Source organism: Drosophila arizonae, chromosome 2 (genome assembly GCF_054131065.1).
Source record: "Drosophila arizonae isolate 15081-1271.41 chromosome 2, UAZ_ARI_1.0, whole genome shotgun sequence".
Taxonomy (NCBI): domain Eukaryota; kingdom Metazoa; phylum Arthropoda; class Insecta; order Diptera; family Drosophilidae; genus Drosophila; species Drosophila arizonae.
Genome location: NC_142922.1, coordinates 32,087,736 through 32,102,969, shown reverse-complemented (window position 1 = coordinate 32,102,969; position 15,234 = coordinate 32,087,736). Strand labels below are relative to the sequence as shown.

Here is a 15,234-nt window from a genome sequence, read left to right as displayed (position 1 = left end):
CATAAACTTTTTGCAACTTGACTGTAAATAAATTTCGAGAAATCAATTAAAAAGCAATACAAATTTGCATATTTGCTTTGAGCTTTGACTCATGGCTGTATCTGATTCAGATTCACATCAAAGTATGTCTCATGTCTGTTGGCCACAGAGCTTCAAATTGGATGTGAAATATTTCTAGTCTTATTTCAATTAGGGAACTCAATTTCATATGCTGGTATTCTCTTGTATTACATGTCTGTTATTTAGGTCCGTTGCTCAACTGTTGCTTAGTTGTAATCAACCCATATTTTATTACTGAATTTATTATTCTTATTATTATTATTTTTGTGTTATTAAAGTCCTTTCTTTGATTCGAGAGGAAATATATCTTTAATGGAAGTCCTATTCTTTTTAAATTTGCTCATTTATAGTAAATTTGTCTGAAGACTCGAATTTCCGTCGTAATAACCGTACGAACGGTATAAACGGACACCTTCTCGGATTCTTGTGTATTATATAGATAACTTATCAGAGAATATAGAGCTCCAAATTAGGAAAGTCCGATAATTAAATTCTTTTAGATCAGAATTGAAGAATCTAACTTCTTTAATTCTTGGCTCTCATTAATATGCACTTTAATTAGCTGTACTCCCTTCAAACAAAGATCTTTAAGATCTACAACATTTACTCGAATTTTGTCTACCTCGATTATATTAATCATTCGTTCATTTTCCACAGAACTCATCTCATTTCAGTATTCATGTAGTTTTATCGATATTATTATTTTATTTTATTATATAATTTTGAATAATTCTTCCATCTATATTTGTTAAGATACTCGCGTCCGATATGTAGAACTCCCTCCTATTCCCGTCGCCACTAACCTTAGAAAGCCTTATAAATTCTATTCACAATCATAAACGAATGAATCCTGTCGCTGCTTTCGTTTCATAGTCTAGCGATTTTTATGTTTTAAACTACTTTTCTTTAGCGTAATCAACGACGCATCGTGGGTGGCCGCACATAATTCAGGGCGTGGCTGTGTGTGCTTTGCATTTTGTATAAAGTTTGCATGCTCTTGTTGTTGTTGTTCCTGCGGCTGCTGTATTTATTTGCCGTTCATACGGTTGTTGCTACTGTTTGTGATCACGAAAATTGAAAAAGTGAATTTATGCGTACTCTTAGCATTTAAAATAAGTGCAGCAAGCAGCATACATACTATTTATGTGTGTGTCTGTCTGTGTGTGTGTGTATGTGTGTGTGTGCTCAGCTTAAGGTGAAAAAAATGTTGTTGTTGCGACTAAGCGGAAGCTTGCATTTAAAACTCGAGATGGCCATATAAAATGCAGGAGTAGCATGTAGTGCGTGTGTGTGTGTGTGTAGCATAAAGTCAAGTGCTATAAGGTGGCCATAAATCGTTCCCCGTGTATGTATATGTGTGTGTGGGTGGGTGGGAGTAGTTGGGTCTTTATGCTGGCCATATATGTTTGTTATAATTTGTATTTAAATGCCTGCCTGGTCGCAATTTTTGCTGTTGCTGCTGCTGTTGTTGCTGCTGCTGTTGCTGTGTTGCTGCTGTTGCCATGCAAAGTAAACGAGGCGAGCTAAACAATAACAATTTGCAATTTCATAAATAGTTAATTGGCTTCGCCTTTTTTCGGGCAGGTTGCATACAATTTGCTTATGATATATGGTGCTCGAGTTTGGAGGCATAAAGGTCGTGAGTTATGGGCAGAACCCTTTGCGTGTGAGAGTGGGTTTGCATTAAATATTTCAAGAGCTTAGAGACTATATAAAAGCGGGCTTAAGAATTGCTGAGCGATAGTTAAGTGTGTGGGTTGTGCGTGAGTGAGAAAGAGAAAGAGAGTTAGACAGAGAGAGAGAGAGAGAGTGTGAGAGCGAGTTAGCAACTACATAAACGAAATTACTTTTACTTTTAGGTTTCATTGATTGCTGTTTGGTGGGTTTACTTTTTGTTTCTTATTTATCATATACATACGTCTCTAAAGAGATGATTTTGGTGGTGCTGATTTGGATGAAGTTGGTGGTGCTGTAGTGAGTTAACAACAACGCTAGTGGTGCTGGTGCTGGTGCAGCCTGCAGTTGGCTGTACTTGTAGTGGTTGCTGCTGTTGTTGTTGTTGCTGTAACTGCTGCTGCTGTTGCTGCTGTTGCATTTGCTGTTGCTGTAGCTGAAAATGTTGCTGCTGTTGCTGTTGCTGTTGTTGGGCCGATGCCTGTGCCGCGACGAGCATATTGGCATTCGCAACATGCCCCAAATCCAAGCCGCCATTCAATAAAAATAGTTGTTGCTGTTGTGCTGCTGCTGCTGCGGCTGCTGCTGCTGCTGCTGCTGGCTTGCCATTCATTAGCGGCAGCGACAGCTCGTTTAGCATCTTGGTCTTGGCGTATTCGATGCGTATGCAGCCGCGATCTGAACTGAGCAAGTACTTGCCCTGCAGCTGATGCATGGCCTGCGCAGCACTCGGAGCATCGTTGAATTCAATAAAGGCTACCGGATGCTGCTGCTGTTGCTGCTGGCCAGAATTGGAGTTGCTGTTGCTGCTGCTGCTGCTGCTGCTGCTGGTATTGCAATTTGTGGCTGCTGCTGCTGCTGCTGTTGACAATTGGCGGTTCACAGTTGCAGTGTGGAAAGTTGAAGTTGGTGTTGGAGAAGGCAGAGTTGAAGACAAAGTTGGAGGCATAGAAGTTGTGATATTGTGCGTACCTTTTGTGTGCATTCGGAGGCGACAAAAGCCAGGCATACTGTGCATATATATGTTAACGTATTTTGAGTGGCATATACGATATATGTGTATACACACGTGTGTGTATATATAGGTGTGTAGGTAGTAGTCGGTTATCGATAGTTCATGTATAATACAAGTGATGGGCAACAAACGACAAACCAAAGAGAGAACGCAAAAGAGATGCTGATTAGTCTTTGCGATTAGTAGAGTTGAGAAAAAATTTATGGTGCAGTTGGTGGTTAGGTGGTTGTGGTGGTTGTGGTGGTTGTGGTGGCTTTGGTGGGCTTAGTGGTTCGTTTAGGTGGCTGCTGTGGTTAACAATGTGGTGCAGTTTTCGCTCAACAACTCAAACTTTGTGACGTGTTTACTTGTGTATATCGGTATATCGCTTATCGTTTCTGGCTTAGCTTATATCGATAAATGTTAATCAGAGTTGAGCTCATTCATTTACCTAGAGAACACCTCCTTCAGCTCGTGCTCGGACACGAACTGACCCAAGTTGGCTACGAACAGCGTCGAGCAGGGCGCATTGGCGGCTATTTGTGGGTTGGCTGGATGCGCGGCATTATTGGTGGAGCCGGCGGGGCTAGCCAGAGCGGGACTGGATAAAAAATGATGATGTGATGCGGCCGCAGCGGCGGCGGCGGCGGCTGCAGCGGCTGCTGCTGCTGGGTTGCCTGCAGCACCTTGCGGCGCCGCAGCGGCAGCAGCAGCGGCGGCTGCCGCACTAGCAGCACCACCGGCGCCACCGCCGCCAGCGGCCAAGTGCGCCATGGCCGCCTGCTGGCTGGGATGTAAAGCGGTTGCAGTTGTCTGATGATGTGGCATTGTCATTTGAGTCTGCAACACGCAACAATTAATAACGTTTGTGTGTGTCTGGGTGTGTGTGGGTGTGTGGGTGTGTGGCGCTGCGCCTTTACTCACTTGATGCATAGGCTGCTCCATTACTTTGTCTGTATTTAGTCAGAGATAGGAGCGTACGGGCACCTGCGGATGCAGTGCCGGATGCACGAGTGTTGCATGCTGCAAGGCAGCGGCACCGGGCAGCTCAGCGGCGGCGGCTGCTGAATACGCTAACGGATGATGCCATAGCTCGGGTCCGCCCGGAAAGAATGGCCCGCCCAGATCTATGAGAAAACGGAATAGAAAACGAGACAAAGAGAAAGTGGGAGAGAGAAAGAGAAAGAGAAAGAGAGAGAAGCGAGAAGTCAGTTGAGCGCCAGTTTGTAAATTTTTATAATTTCACATTAAGCTAAAAATGTTTTTCTAATTTTCGCTTCTTATTAATTTCTAAAAAAGTTAACAAAATAAAATACCGAAAATACTGTTTGTTTTCAAGTTCGTTGCCTAAGTTATTCGTTTCATTGCATATGAAAAACATTTCTTCATCTTCTGGACTAGAATCTTTAAGCAAGTTTCAATCAATATGAATATATATGTATAAATATATATAGGTTTTTTGAGTATTCTGTGTATACATTTATATATATATATATATTTGTATACTACAAATTTCACGAATTGTATACGTGTGTGTCTTAGTGTATGTGTGTGTGTATGTGTTTGTGGCTGTGTCGTGGTGTGTGATTCAAACAATGTGTTATAGTGATCAAAGTGCAGTTACATATCATAGTTGTTTGTTGTTGTTGTGGTCGTTGTTGTTGTTGTTGTTGTTTGTTGCAGTTTGTTGAGCTGTTGCTGTAACCTATGTAAATATTTATAGCGAAATTTAGTTGGGGCTTACGATATTCGATCACAATTGATACATAGCCATATATACGGTAAATTAATATATATATTTGAATTTGTATTGATAGAGAGATATAGATACAGAGAGAGAGAGAGAGAGAGAGAGAGAGAGTGTGTGTGCACTTGAAGCAAATTTCAACTGTTCAATTGTTGGATTATTGTTGTGTTCGTGTGTGTGTGTGTGTGTGTGACTCATAATAATTAGGAAGTGCATTGCGTACGCTCCCTAGGCACGCCATCGATTCGTTAGCTTGAAGTAAATATTGTGTGTTTTTATTTTTTGTTTTTCTTACTATTTACTACATACATAAACCAAAAGAAGAATATTTTGTAACTAGAAAAAAGTAGCAGCTGCTGAATCGAGCTTTCATTTTTTTTAGTTAATCAATTTTTTTTTTTTTTTTTACTTACGTCCAGTGAGTGGGTGCATCAATGCAGGATGTGAGGCTGTTGTCGCTGTATTGGGCTGTGGTTTGGGTTTGCTCACTTTCGTGTTACTCTTGGCGAATTCCAAGCGAATTGTTTGGGGCATATCGGGATCGAAGCGTACACCCTGCTGTAAATGATCAGATCAAGATACAGCGGTTTGTATATTCTATTTAATTTGCATTTTCGTTTTTAGTTTGTCATTTAATTTAAAATTTTTGCAAAATAAAAACGAGTGTTTCTCAATTCAACTCGGAGACTTTCTACTCGACTGTCTTAATTTCTATTTGTAAATTTGTTGACTTGCAACAATTCGCCAAAAATAATTTCAAATGTCGCATATCTAGTGTTAAGAAAGAAAGAGAGAGAGAGCGAGAGAGAGCTGGGGAGAGCAGATTTTGTATATTCTACTTTGATCTTCGAATTCTGATTGGGAACTTAGAATCCAACTTGTTTTTCTTATTGGCAGTGCTTACGGAACGCTGAGTTGAGGCTATTGAGTGGTGCCTTTGGATGCCTTGTTCTGTTCAGAAGTTGACGGGTTAGGGGTTACACGGATCTAATTTAGAGTGTTGGTGTTGCTGTGTGTGTGAGTGTGTGTAGGTGTGTGTGAATTGATCTCTGGTATATATGCACGTAAATCAAAAGCAGGAGATGACAACAGCAACTGCATAGGAGGAGCACCTATGAGTGGGGCGTTTGGGTTCTTTCAAATTCGTTGAAGAAATTTGGTGCCAATGGGTGGTGCCAAGGGGTTGAGGGGGGTGTCATTGACATGCACCAGCCACTTAAATTGTTCACTAATAAATAATTTCACATATATGTATATATTAATATTTATATATATAATATTTAAGGTTCATTTGTTGGTGCTTCATTGCCTCGTTGCAGTTGCTATATATGTATATATTGAATTAGAGAGAGAGAGAGCGAGAGAGAGAGAAAGAGCGAGAGAGAGATGTGTTTAATGTGATGTATATGTAGTTTGTGTGGTGGTGTGACAGAGAGCGAGATATAGAGAGGGGGAGAGTAGAAGTCTGAGAGCGAGATGCAATACCAAAACAATAAAAGAGAACAACTCAATAGGGAAAGTCTTAAATGTAAATGCGGTGAAGGTTCTTTCAAAATGCAAGCACGTGTGAGAGGTACATATTGTTGTAGTTGTTGTTTGTTGTAGTTGTTGCTGTGGGTCTTGAGACATGATTGAGGGACCTAACTGTTCTTAACGCTTAGTGTAAGCCAGGCAATAATACAAGTTTTATTTTATGTTATCTTTATTTTTTTTAATATTTTTTTTTCTTTGTGTGCTTTACAATCTAAGAAGTGTTGATGCTTTTGGTACGGCGAAAATTTAGATTTATTCGTTGCCATTTGGGGTAGTCTTTTGGCAGACATTGCTAAAAATATTCAGTGTTTATCGCATATGCTTATATATTTATAAAGTTGACAAAATGTTTGGTAGTAAGTATATAGTTATATTTATTTCAAGTTGTTTGGCTAAACAGTTCGCTTTAATAGTTACCTGCAGGTCCTGTTTGGCTGCCTCGGCTCCGGCTCTTGTATGGAATGTTACGAACCCAACGGGCTGTGGTTGAATAAGGTCGGTTAGGTCAGTAAGGTTTTCACACTTGCTTTTGTCATAGGTGCTCTAAAGCATTTACTTACCGATGCTGTTTTGCCATTTTTGCTAGTTACTTTCAGTAGAGATCCTTCGTAGCCCTAATAGATGGATGGATGGATGTTTATCAAATATAAGAATAAGAATAGTTCTGTGCAAACTCTAATTATTTCTGGCTAACTTGCAATCATTTAAAATGTTCGATTTTTTCCCTATTACTTTAATGCTAAGGTCTTCGCTTGTCTGGCTACTCTTATTCCTCTCCTAATGTCATTCTAGCTGTCAAGGTAGTACTATACTTAAGTATCGATAACTTTCCAGTTACTTATCGATAGTTCGTATAGGCTGACTCTATGAACCTTTTATCCTTTAAAAACCTTTTATTAGTGTTTTCCTTCGGTTTCCTCCTCTTTCACATAGTATAATATCATATTCAATCTACTCTGACTTCAGCCTAATATTGCTGCCTGGGTACTTTAGGGAATACGAAATTCAGTTTATTTATATTCAAGTGCTTCCGGCCCTTGCTAGGTCTTTAGGAGAGTGGCCTCTATGGCCAAGTGCGGGACTTGGATGAGCATGCGTCTGCCTGGCTAGTTTTCGTCTCGGATTACTCACCTCATAGGCTCTGAATAGCAAATAGAGCTCGCGTGGCTTAGCATCCATTGGCAAGCCGCTGACGAACAATGTGCGCACCTGCAGCGGATAAGAGAAAAAGGTAGATGGATTAGGCACAAGTGGGATGGAAATAGAGAGGCGGCTATACAGTTAACAAATCTGTGTGGAATGTACGTATGTAAATATATTTTGTGAGAAACCAATTTCCCATGATTGTGTTATTAAGTTAAAGCCAACACGCTGCGGGCGACGCAGTGCAGAAGTGAGCCGGAAACCTTTGGCCTCCATTTCAATGTGTCAAATATTTAAATTTCGCTGCTACCCAAAAGCCCAAAAAGTTCATGTCACGCACACACGTACACACATATGCGAGGCAGCATGCATGTGTATGTGCGTGTGTGTGTGTACCTATCTTTGTGTGTAGTGATAATGAAAGCAAATGGAATAAGCGCCATAAACGCTGAATTCATTAAGGCAACGACGTGACGCGCTGAAACAGAATGAATGTGAGGGAAAAAGAGAGAGAGAGACAGAGAGAGAGAGATGGAGCTGGAGAGCGTGTCAAGGGGGCTTTCGGCTCTAATGAGCCTTGCCGCATTTTTGTTGTCTCTCTTTATTTTTAACACCTAGGCCAACAGATGGATAACAGAAGGGCCAAGCTGTGTCAGCTCTGAGCTGAGAGCTATTTTTAGCATCCATGTTTTTCCTGTTTGCAGTAGAAAAGAGTGTTCTGTGGCTTAGAATGTATTAGCTACAATGAGGAATCAGTTTCAGTTAAATTTTGTTACTGGAAATGATCTGAAATGCTCAACATTGAAGTGTTGATCAACGTAGATCTATCTAGCTATAACTACGGGTATAGCTAATACATTACTGAATTTTAAATTATTTATTTATTATCTTACAAATATTATTTATTGCAGTAAACTCAATTCGTATGCTATAATTAAAGCAAGTAAAAATATATTTAATCTAATTATAATAAATAAATAAAAAGAAAAATTAATCTCAAATTTCTGAATATAATATGTCAAGAAATTATATAAAGAAAATAAAATAATTCGAAATGACAACTATATTATTATTTTTTTTTTTTTTCGATTTACACAGGTGTTTAATCGAGAATTACTGAGAAGGAATTTCTTTCAAAAACCGTCAAAACTTGCGACTCTGTTATCTTTGTAACCCCTTCTGGAATGACCAGCATATACTCGGATGCTGTGGCAATTTGTTGTGCCAAAACTCCTCCTGCTGAGTGTGAAATATGTCGCTCAGCCTTGAGTGGGTAAATGAGTGTGTGTGAATATGTGTTTGTGCTTTAAAATTAGAACGTGTTCTATCGGGAAATCTAGCTATTGTTAGCTAAAAAGGTGAAACATGTAGCGCAGCAGAAGCAGAAGCTGCTGCAGTTGAGGCTTTAAAAATGCCCAGCTGCCATTTACAAATTAATTAATTCACTCAAGTGCTGGCCAGCATGAGCAGCAGCAGCAGCAGGAGGGAAAGAATGGAAATACAACAATAAAAAATAATAAAAAGCAAGAAATCCTTTGACGTTTGCTGGCACTGCCAAAAAGGATCTGTGAGCCACGCTCAGTTAAATAGCAATTAAAATTAATTTTTGCGCAGTCTGCGGTCGCCTCTCCTCCCGCCCTCTGCGGCTCCACTAATTGGACGGGTAATGAGCTGAGCGGAGACCTCGCTGCCTCAAAAAACAAAAAAATGAAAAGCGAGAAACGAAAATAGAGAAGACAGAGGAATAAAGTTAAAAAATGTTTCAAGTAAAATGAGCCTAGCGCAAACTAATTAGAAAGTGGATCCAGCACTTACTGAATTATACTCGTGGTTAGAAGATTCCTGCTGCAAATGGCATTGAAATGCAATTAAATTGTGTGTGTCAGTGTGTGCGTGTGTGTGTGTGTGTGTGTGTATTGCACCTCAAGTTGATGTCATGTCTCGGCGCAGCAAATATGCCAAGAGCAAACAAGAAACTGGCAGACGGTCAGGAGCAGAAGCAGGAGCAGGAGCAGCAGTAGCAGGAGCAGGAGCAGCAAATGGAACTCTGCTCTCAGACGTGCAGCCAGTTGCATTGGCAACCGCAAAAGCCAGTTAGCCGGAGCCAAATCAGCCATAGACGTGGACTAAATGCGAGTTGGCTGCCACCACCTCCCCTTTCCCCTCGTCTACCTCGCTACCTCGTTGGGCCACTGCGGATACACATTTAACATTTTGGCAAACACACAAGCGAGCAGAACTACTAGCTCCAGCTGCCCACGCAGCCAGAGCCAGTTAACCCTTAGCTCCACTGCCGTATGGTGCCCACTGTATGTATATAGCTGTGGAGCTTGTGTGGGTGTTGCGGCAACAACTTTGCTTGCCAAATTCCATTTAAATACAGTAAATGTCATAGAGTTGCAGTTAGATTCGTGCTCCCGCTCCTGCACCTGCTCCTGCTCCTGCTCCTGCTGCTACACTCATTGTTGTTTGTTGTTGGTCAACCTTGCAGCTTGGTTGCCTGCGCTTGGCAATGATTTTTGTTGCCGCAACCAAAGTTCTCAGCCCTCTGTCCCTCTCTCCTTCTCCCTCTGTCTGTTTGTTTTTGTGGTTGTTTAACTGCAGTTGCTGCTGCTGATATTATTGCCAAGAAGTTGGCGCTCACCCACTCCCTTCACTTCATTCGCAGTGCGTTTAGCCGCAAGTTGTTTTGTCTCCCTGTCTTCCTGTTGTGGAAGTCAGTTTATATTCGGCTTGTTTGACATTTGTCATTTGTAATTATACTCTCAATTTTGGTTGTCTGCCAAAATCAGTTAAGACGCTCACTTTGTCTCGAGTACGAGCGTTAAAGAAAATGGCTTCCTTTCTTTAAAGACTTGCCGAGGCAAAGGCAGAGCCAGAGCTGCCTTCATTTGTGCAAATATAAAGCATACGCAGCGTGGCCCTCCGCTGCAAATTGAGCTCTTTAAACTTGTCTTGTCTGCTCGGACCAGTGTAAATCACTCTCGAGTCAAGTGTTGACTGGCGATAACTCAGCGTGACACACACACACATACACGCGCGACTTATAAGGCATTTATGAACGCCCAGTTGCAGCTGTGGGCGTGCCGCAACTCTCTGAGGCTTGGCATGCGCAATTGGCGTCTGAGAGGCGTTAAATTGTAAGAGCTTGTAAATTGTAAATTGTAAATTGTCAAACGGCTGGCAAAATTACGACAGACATACAAATCGAGAGGCTAAGTCAAGAATGAAAAAAAAAAAAAAAAATAGTTAGCTAGCGGCTTTTGCAAATATTTATATAGCTGCAGTGATTGTTGTTGCTTTCGTTGTTGTTGTTGTTGCTGTTGAACTTGCTGCGTGTTGGCAGCGTCAACATCAACAACCAAACATTTAACATTGAAACAACTTTTGATGTTGACTTTTATAGCATCGGCGGCTTTTGCACAAAGTATTTGCGTAAATATTTTCACCTTTTAATAGATGCCAATTAAACAAATTATTTATGCATTTTTTGTAGCATTGTTGCCTGAGTGGCAAATTAAAATTTTATCGCCAATCAAACTCACATTAACCGAGCCAGAGCACAGGTGACTTTAGTAAAAATTAAATTTAGTATTGCTCACATATATCAGTATTCAATAATATTTATATTTATTAAGAATTGTTTATAGGAAATATTAAAATTATAGTCAAATAGGAACAGTTAGCTTTAAAAATAGAATCTAAATATATCTCAATTACGCAGGTGTGTTGCACATTAATGGGGGTTATTAGACTTTTTAACCTGACCCTAAGAATCCCATTTGAGTAGACTTAAAAGTAAATGCTCTCATCTGTCAAGTATGCTGTTTAAGTAGCTAAGTGCCTTGTCTTCTGTCGGCAATTTGTCCCGCCAACCAGGGTCAATTGCAAGCTCAATTAATTGGCATAATGCAAGACAATGGTCAAGACTGAAAACTTCTTTCAGCAAGATACTCCCGACTAGCAGCTGGCCGAGTCAACTGTGAAATGCCTTCAGTTATAAACTCGACTGCAGTTGCTTTTTCTTATTGTTGCTGTTGTTGTTGGGTCTGTTGCTGATTCAGTTTGTGAATATGGTCTCCTTTGCTCTCGTTTAAATAGCTTGTCAAATGCTCAAGAGAATCAACAAGCATAGAAAAGAATTTTCGCCCTCAGGCCACAACTGTGAACAATGGCACTTATTTAAATATATACTATACAGATATATAGCAACTATATATGGCGACTTCTTTGTGTAAGCGCAGAAGCAGAAATGGCAAAGAAAAGACTTTTCGATTTTATATTTTTTGATATTGATATCAGTTGCATATTTTGTATATAAAAGTATATATTTTATATTTTTGTGTTTGTAAATTATGGATTAGTATTGTTAGATTATAGAAATATGATAGTGTAATGAAATTATTCTCTGTCACACAAATAAAGTACAAACCGGTCAAGGGATAGTCCTATGCTATGATCGGAGTCGTTATTACTGCACTCTACTGTAGTCTTTACGTCTTTACGCTATATATCAAAAAGCTAGCTTCGATAGTTTCTAAGAGTTTCGCTCTCTAACTGCCCTTCGATCAGCTGCAGCTTGTCCTTGCAAAAATAGTCCGTTTCAAAAATAATCTTTCCTGCCATTTTCGTCAAGTCTAGTTCTAATTTTATTTATTGGTCGATTCCTAGGGAACTCTGCAAGCTGTCGGAAAACTCTAGCTTTAATTCATTTCTCATTGCGAATTCAATATGCAGCTCGGGCGTGTCCTATGAAATGTGAATGCGGAGTGAATGAATGAATGAATACTGAATGCGACTGCAACATAAGACGTTATTGTTGTTGTTGCTGTTGCTGTTGTTGTTGCCGTTGTTGTTTGGTGTTTTGCCGCAGTTTGCATACAAAATGGCGTCGGCCATTGCATTGTGGCAGCCTTGCCGAGAGTGTGCAGTGCAGCACGTGAAGCAACAGTGCAGACGATTGCAGCAGCAGCTGTAAATCGTGGCTAGAACAATGTTTCCAACTTCTTTGGGCTTCAATGAAAAGTTTTGCTCAAATGCTGCGCCTTTTCTTGCCTTTTATATCCCGTTGAGGATGTGAACAGAGTCAGCATACACTCTCTTGACTGAATCCTCATTAAAAATATACCATTTTTCTCTTTAGTATCTCATCAGATCTCGATAATATCGCAAAGAATCTGTACTCTAAGTATAATGTTATTATAGCATTAAACCATGTTGGGGTATTTCCTAGTCGACTACTCCCGCATAGCGCACTCTTCTCTTTTGCCTCGCTTGGCCTGATTTGGAATTTGGCACAAGCGCTCGCGACCTGCCGCAATCTGCCACGCCCCCAAGCCATCACGATGCCGCGGCCAACGCTCAATTAAACCTAGTCGTAGTCATTGTCATTGTTGTTGTTGTCGTTGTCGTTGTCGTTGTTGTTATTGCTGTTGTTGTTTCTGTTCTTTGTTGGCTTGGCTATCCTTGTTGTCGTCCTGTTTGCTGTTGCTGCTCTTGTTATTTGTCTCTCACTTGTTTGCTCTGCCGCATTTTTTATTTATTTTTCGCAGCGTTTTTTCTGCTAGAATTTGTTGCCATTGTTCTGTTCGCGCATCGTCTTCAGTTTTGTTTTGTCGCTTTAGTCTGATCCCTGGTCGCCGCCTGGCTGTTATCTGTACTGCTGCTGCTGCTGCTGCTGCTGTTGCTGCTGCTGTGACAGCAACAACAGCACAGTTGCTTTGGTAATTAGCGCTTTTCTTGTCGCCTGCTCTCATTTGATTAAAGACTTACCCAGACCCATGCGCCCACTCGGCAAACACTTTTTAAATCGCTTAATAAGCCGCCTATCCGCAGCAGGAGCTGCAGGTGCTGCTGCGAGCACAGCAGCAACAGCAACAGCAACAACAACAGCAATCAGGTAAAACTAATATTTTAATTGCTAACCAAACAACTGACAGCTATCGCACACACACATACACACACACACCCACACACAGAGATAGTCGCAAGTGAATGCAAAGTTTTGCCTAGTTATGCTTATTTTACAAATTAGCCCCAAACATTTCGAGAGTTAGGGGAAACAAAAATATGAAGAAAGACAAAGGCAGCGAGGGGGAGGGGGAGAGCGGGAGAGCGGGAACCTGGTGAGGATGAGCGAGACAAATGCGTAGCAGCTGTGGGGCATGACTATAACGGTTTTTTGGCCAGCAGCCCATGTGCTAGAGCCGAAACGGGGGCGGGGTGGGGCTGAATTCTCGTGGCTGCAACTTTTGATTGCAAATTATTTGCAGCACACATGTAGAGACACACACACAGATAGTGGAACGCGCGGGCACACACACTGCCTGTCAAAAGTTGGTTGCCGGCGGCAACAGCAACTAGTTAGTTGTTGTTGTGGCAGTGAGCAGAAATTCTGTTGCCAGTTGGCAAACAAAAATTGTGTAACTAGATAGAGCAGCACACAACAATAATAAATATAATAAAAGTATATACGTACGTATATAGATATGTCCATATACTTGATGCGATGCATGGAAATATGGAGCTTGGCATTTTATAAATGCAACAGCAACAAAGCAGCAACAACAAATTTCAAATTTTAATAATTAAAACTCATTAACACTTTGCCTCGGGGACATTTTTGACAGTGGGCGGGGCGAGGGCGGCACTGGCCAAGGATTAAATAAAAAATGAGCGATGACTTTTCACAGCGTACTTAAAGGGACTCGACGGGAGTCGGGAGTTTGAAAAGGGCTTTTGGCTCGGCAAATGAATTGAGTCTAGTGTTGGCAGCCTGGGCGCTTATTAATTATGCAACAGCTGGCGGAGTAGCTGAAGAATTCCTGCGACTTTGGAGACATTGTGTGTAATTTATGGCATAAGCAAATTGCAAGCCTGAATATGCCATGAGCGCCTGCCACTCACTTCATTACGTAGCTTGCATTGCAGCTAACTGGGGCAAGGCTGCGCCATGGAGCAGGAGGCGCAGTTCGTTGCATGCATGCAACATTTGCTGGCACAAGACACAGAACGAAAACAAAACAATAATATTAACAATTCAACGTTTAGGCCAAGGCTGCGAATACACTTCCGGCTCGAAACAAGAAGAAGACACTGTAGTCGGCAAGCAAAGAAAAACCTATGAGGAACACATCAAGAAAATGCCACGCGGCAAATGAGAAAACAATAGAGCAATGAGCCTTGGACGCAAAACGTGTCCGAATGTGAACAATGAAAAGGGTTTTGCATTTGCTGCACGTTCCTGTTGCTGTTGCTCTGTTGCTCTGTTGCTTGTCAGCCAGCTTGACAGTCGACATTATTAAAACACAACTTGCCTAGCAGCTAACAAATAAAACAAACGTCTAAACAAAGGCTGAACAATTGGGCAAAGTCCCTAAATGAGCAGCAGCAGCAGCGTAGATCCATTGTTCAGGTGTTGAGCGCAAGAATACGTTTCGGCTTAAAACGAACTTTATCTCATTCAAGGTATTCAAAAGGATCAAAAGAAATACCAAATTTACTTTCAAGACATTCTAAGTGTAGTATAACTGGACTTTGTTTGCAAATACTTAAAATTGTTATACACATTTTATAACACATCATAATGCATTATCAAGCCGAAGTTTCCAATTGTTAACTTAGTACAATACTAAACCTTTTAGGACATTTTGAATTTTCTCAGAAGCCTCTGTTAGTTATTTAAAATATAGAAATCAATAACTCTCAAAATATATTTTCTATGATAACATTTGCTATATCATATTCAGAAATCAAATTATCCTTATTTCCTTCTCAATCACCAAGTTTACTATCTCTACACATTAAAAATCTCACAAACTAATAAAAAGTAAAAAGAAAAATATTCACCATTTGCATCTAATAAGTTCGCAGACAAATCAAAAACACGTATTCCAAATACTAGAGACCTGTGCTTTGGCATTTGAATGCTGTTATAATGTTTCACAAGTTTCACGAAGATAGTCCCACTAAAAGGGCATTTATTCGGGAAATAAGTTATCTTCTGAGCTTGTTTATTATTAATAGCCATTAGTTCATTAGTCTAACTCATCATCATCTCATCTAGTTTAATTTAAGCTCCTAG

General features: G+C 40.6%; 1 protein-coding gene across 1 annotated transcript in view; it reads right to left on the bottom strand.

Moving 5' to 3' along the window:
- The window catches only part of cpo (RNA-binding protein), a gene marked incomplete at its 5' end in the record, with an annotated part of 67,805 nt that overhangs the window by 4,427 nt on the left and 48,144 nt on the right, over positions 1-15,234 (bottom strand). Inside the window, 7 exon segments of the mRNA XM_089461844.1 lie at positions 1,979-2,744; positions 3,180-3,568; positions 3,653-3,855; positions 4,889-5,033; positions 6,426-6,488; positions 6,569-6,622; positions 7,140-7,217. Of these exon segments, the coding sequence (XP_089317970.1) occupies positions 1,979-2,744; positions 3,180-3,568; positions 3,653-3,855; positions 4,889-5,033; positions 6,426-6,488; positions 6,569-6,622; positions 7,140-7,217 (1,698 nt within the window).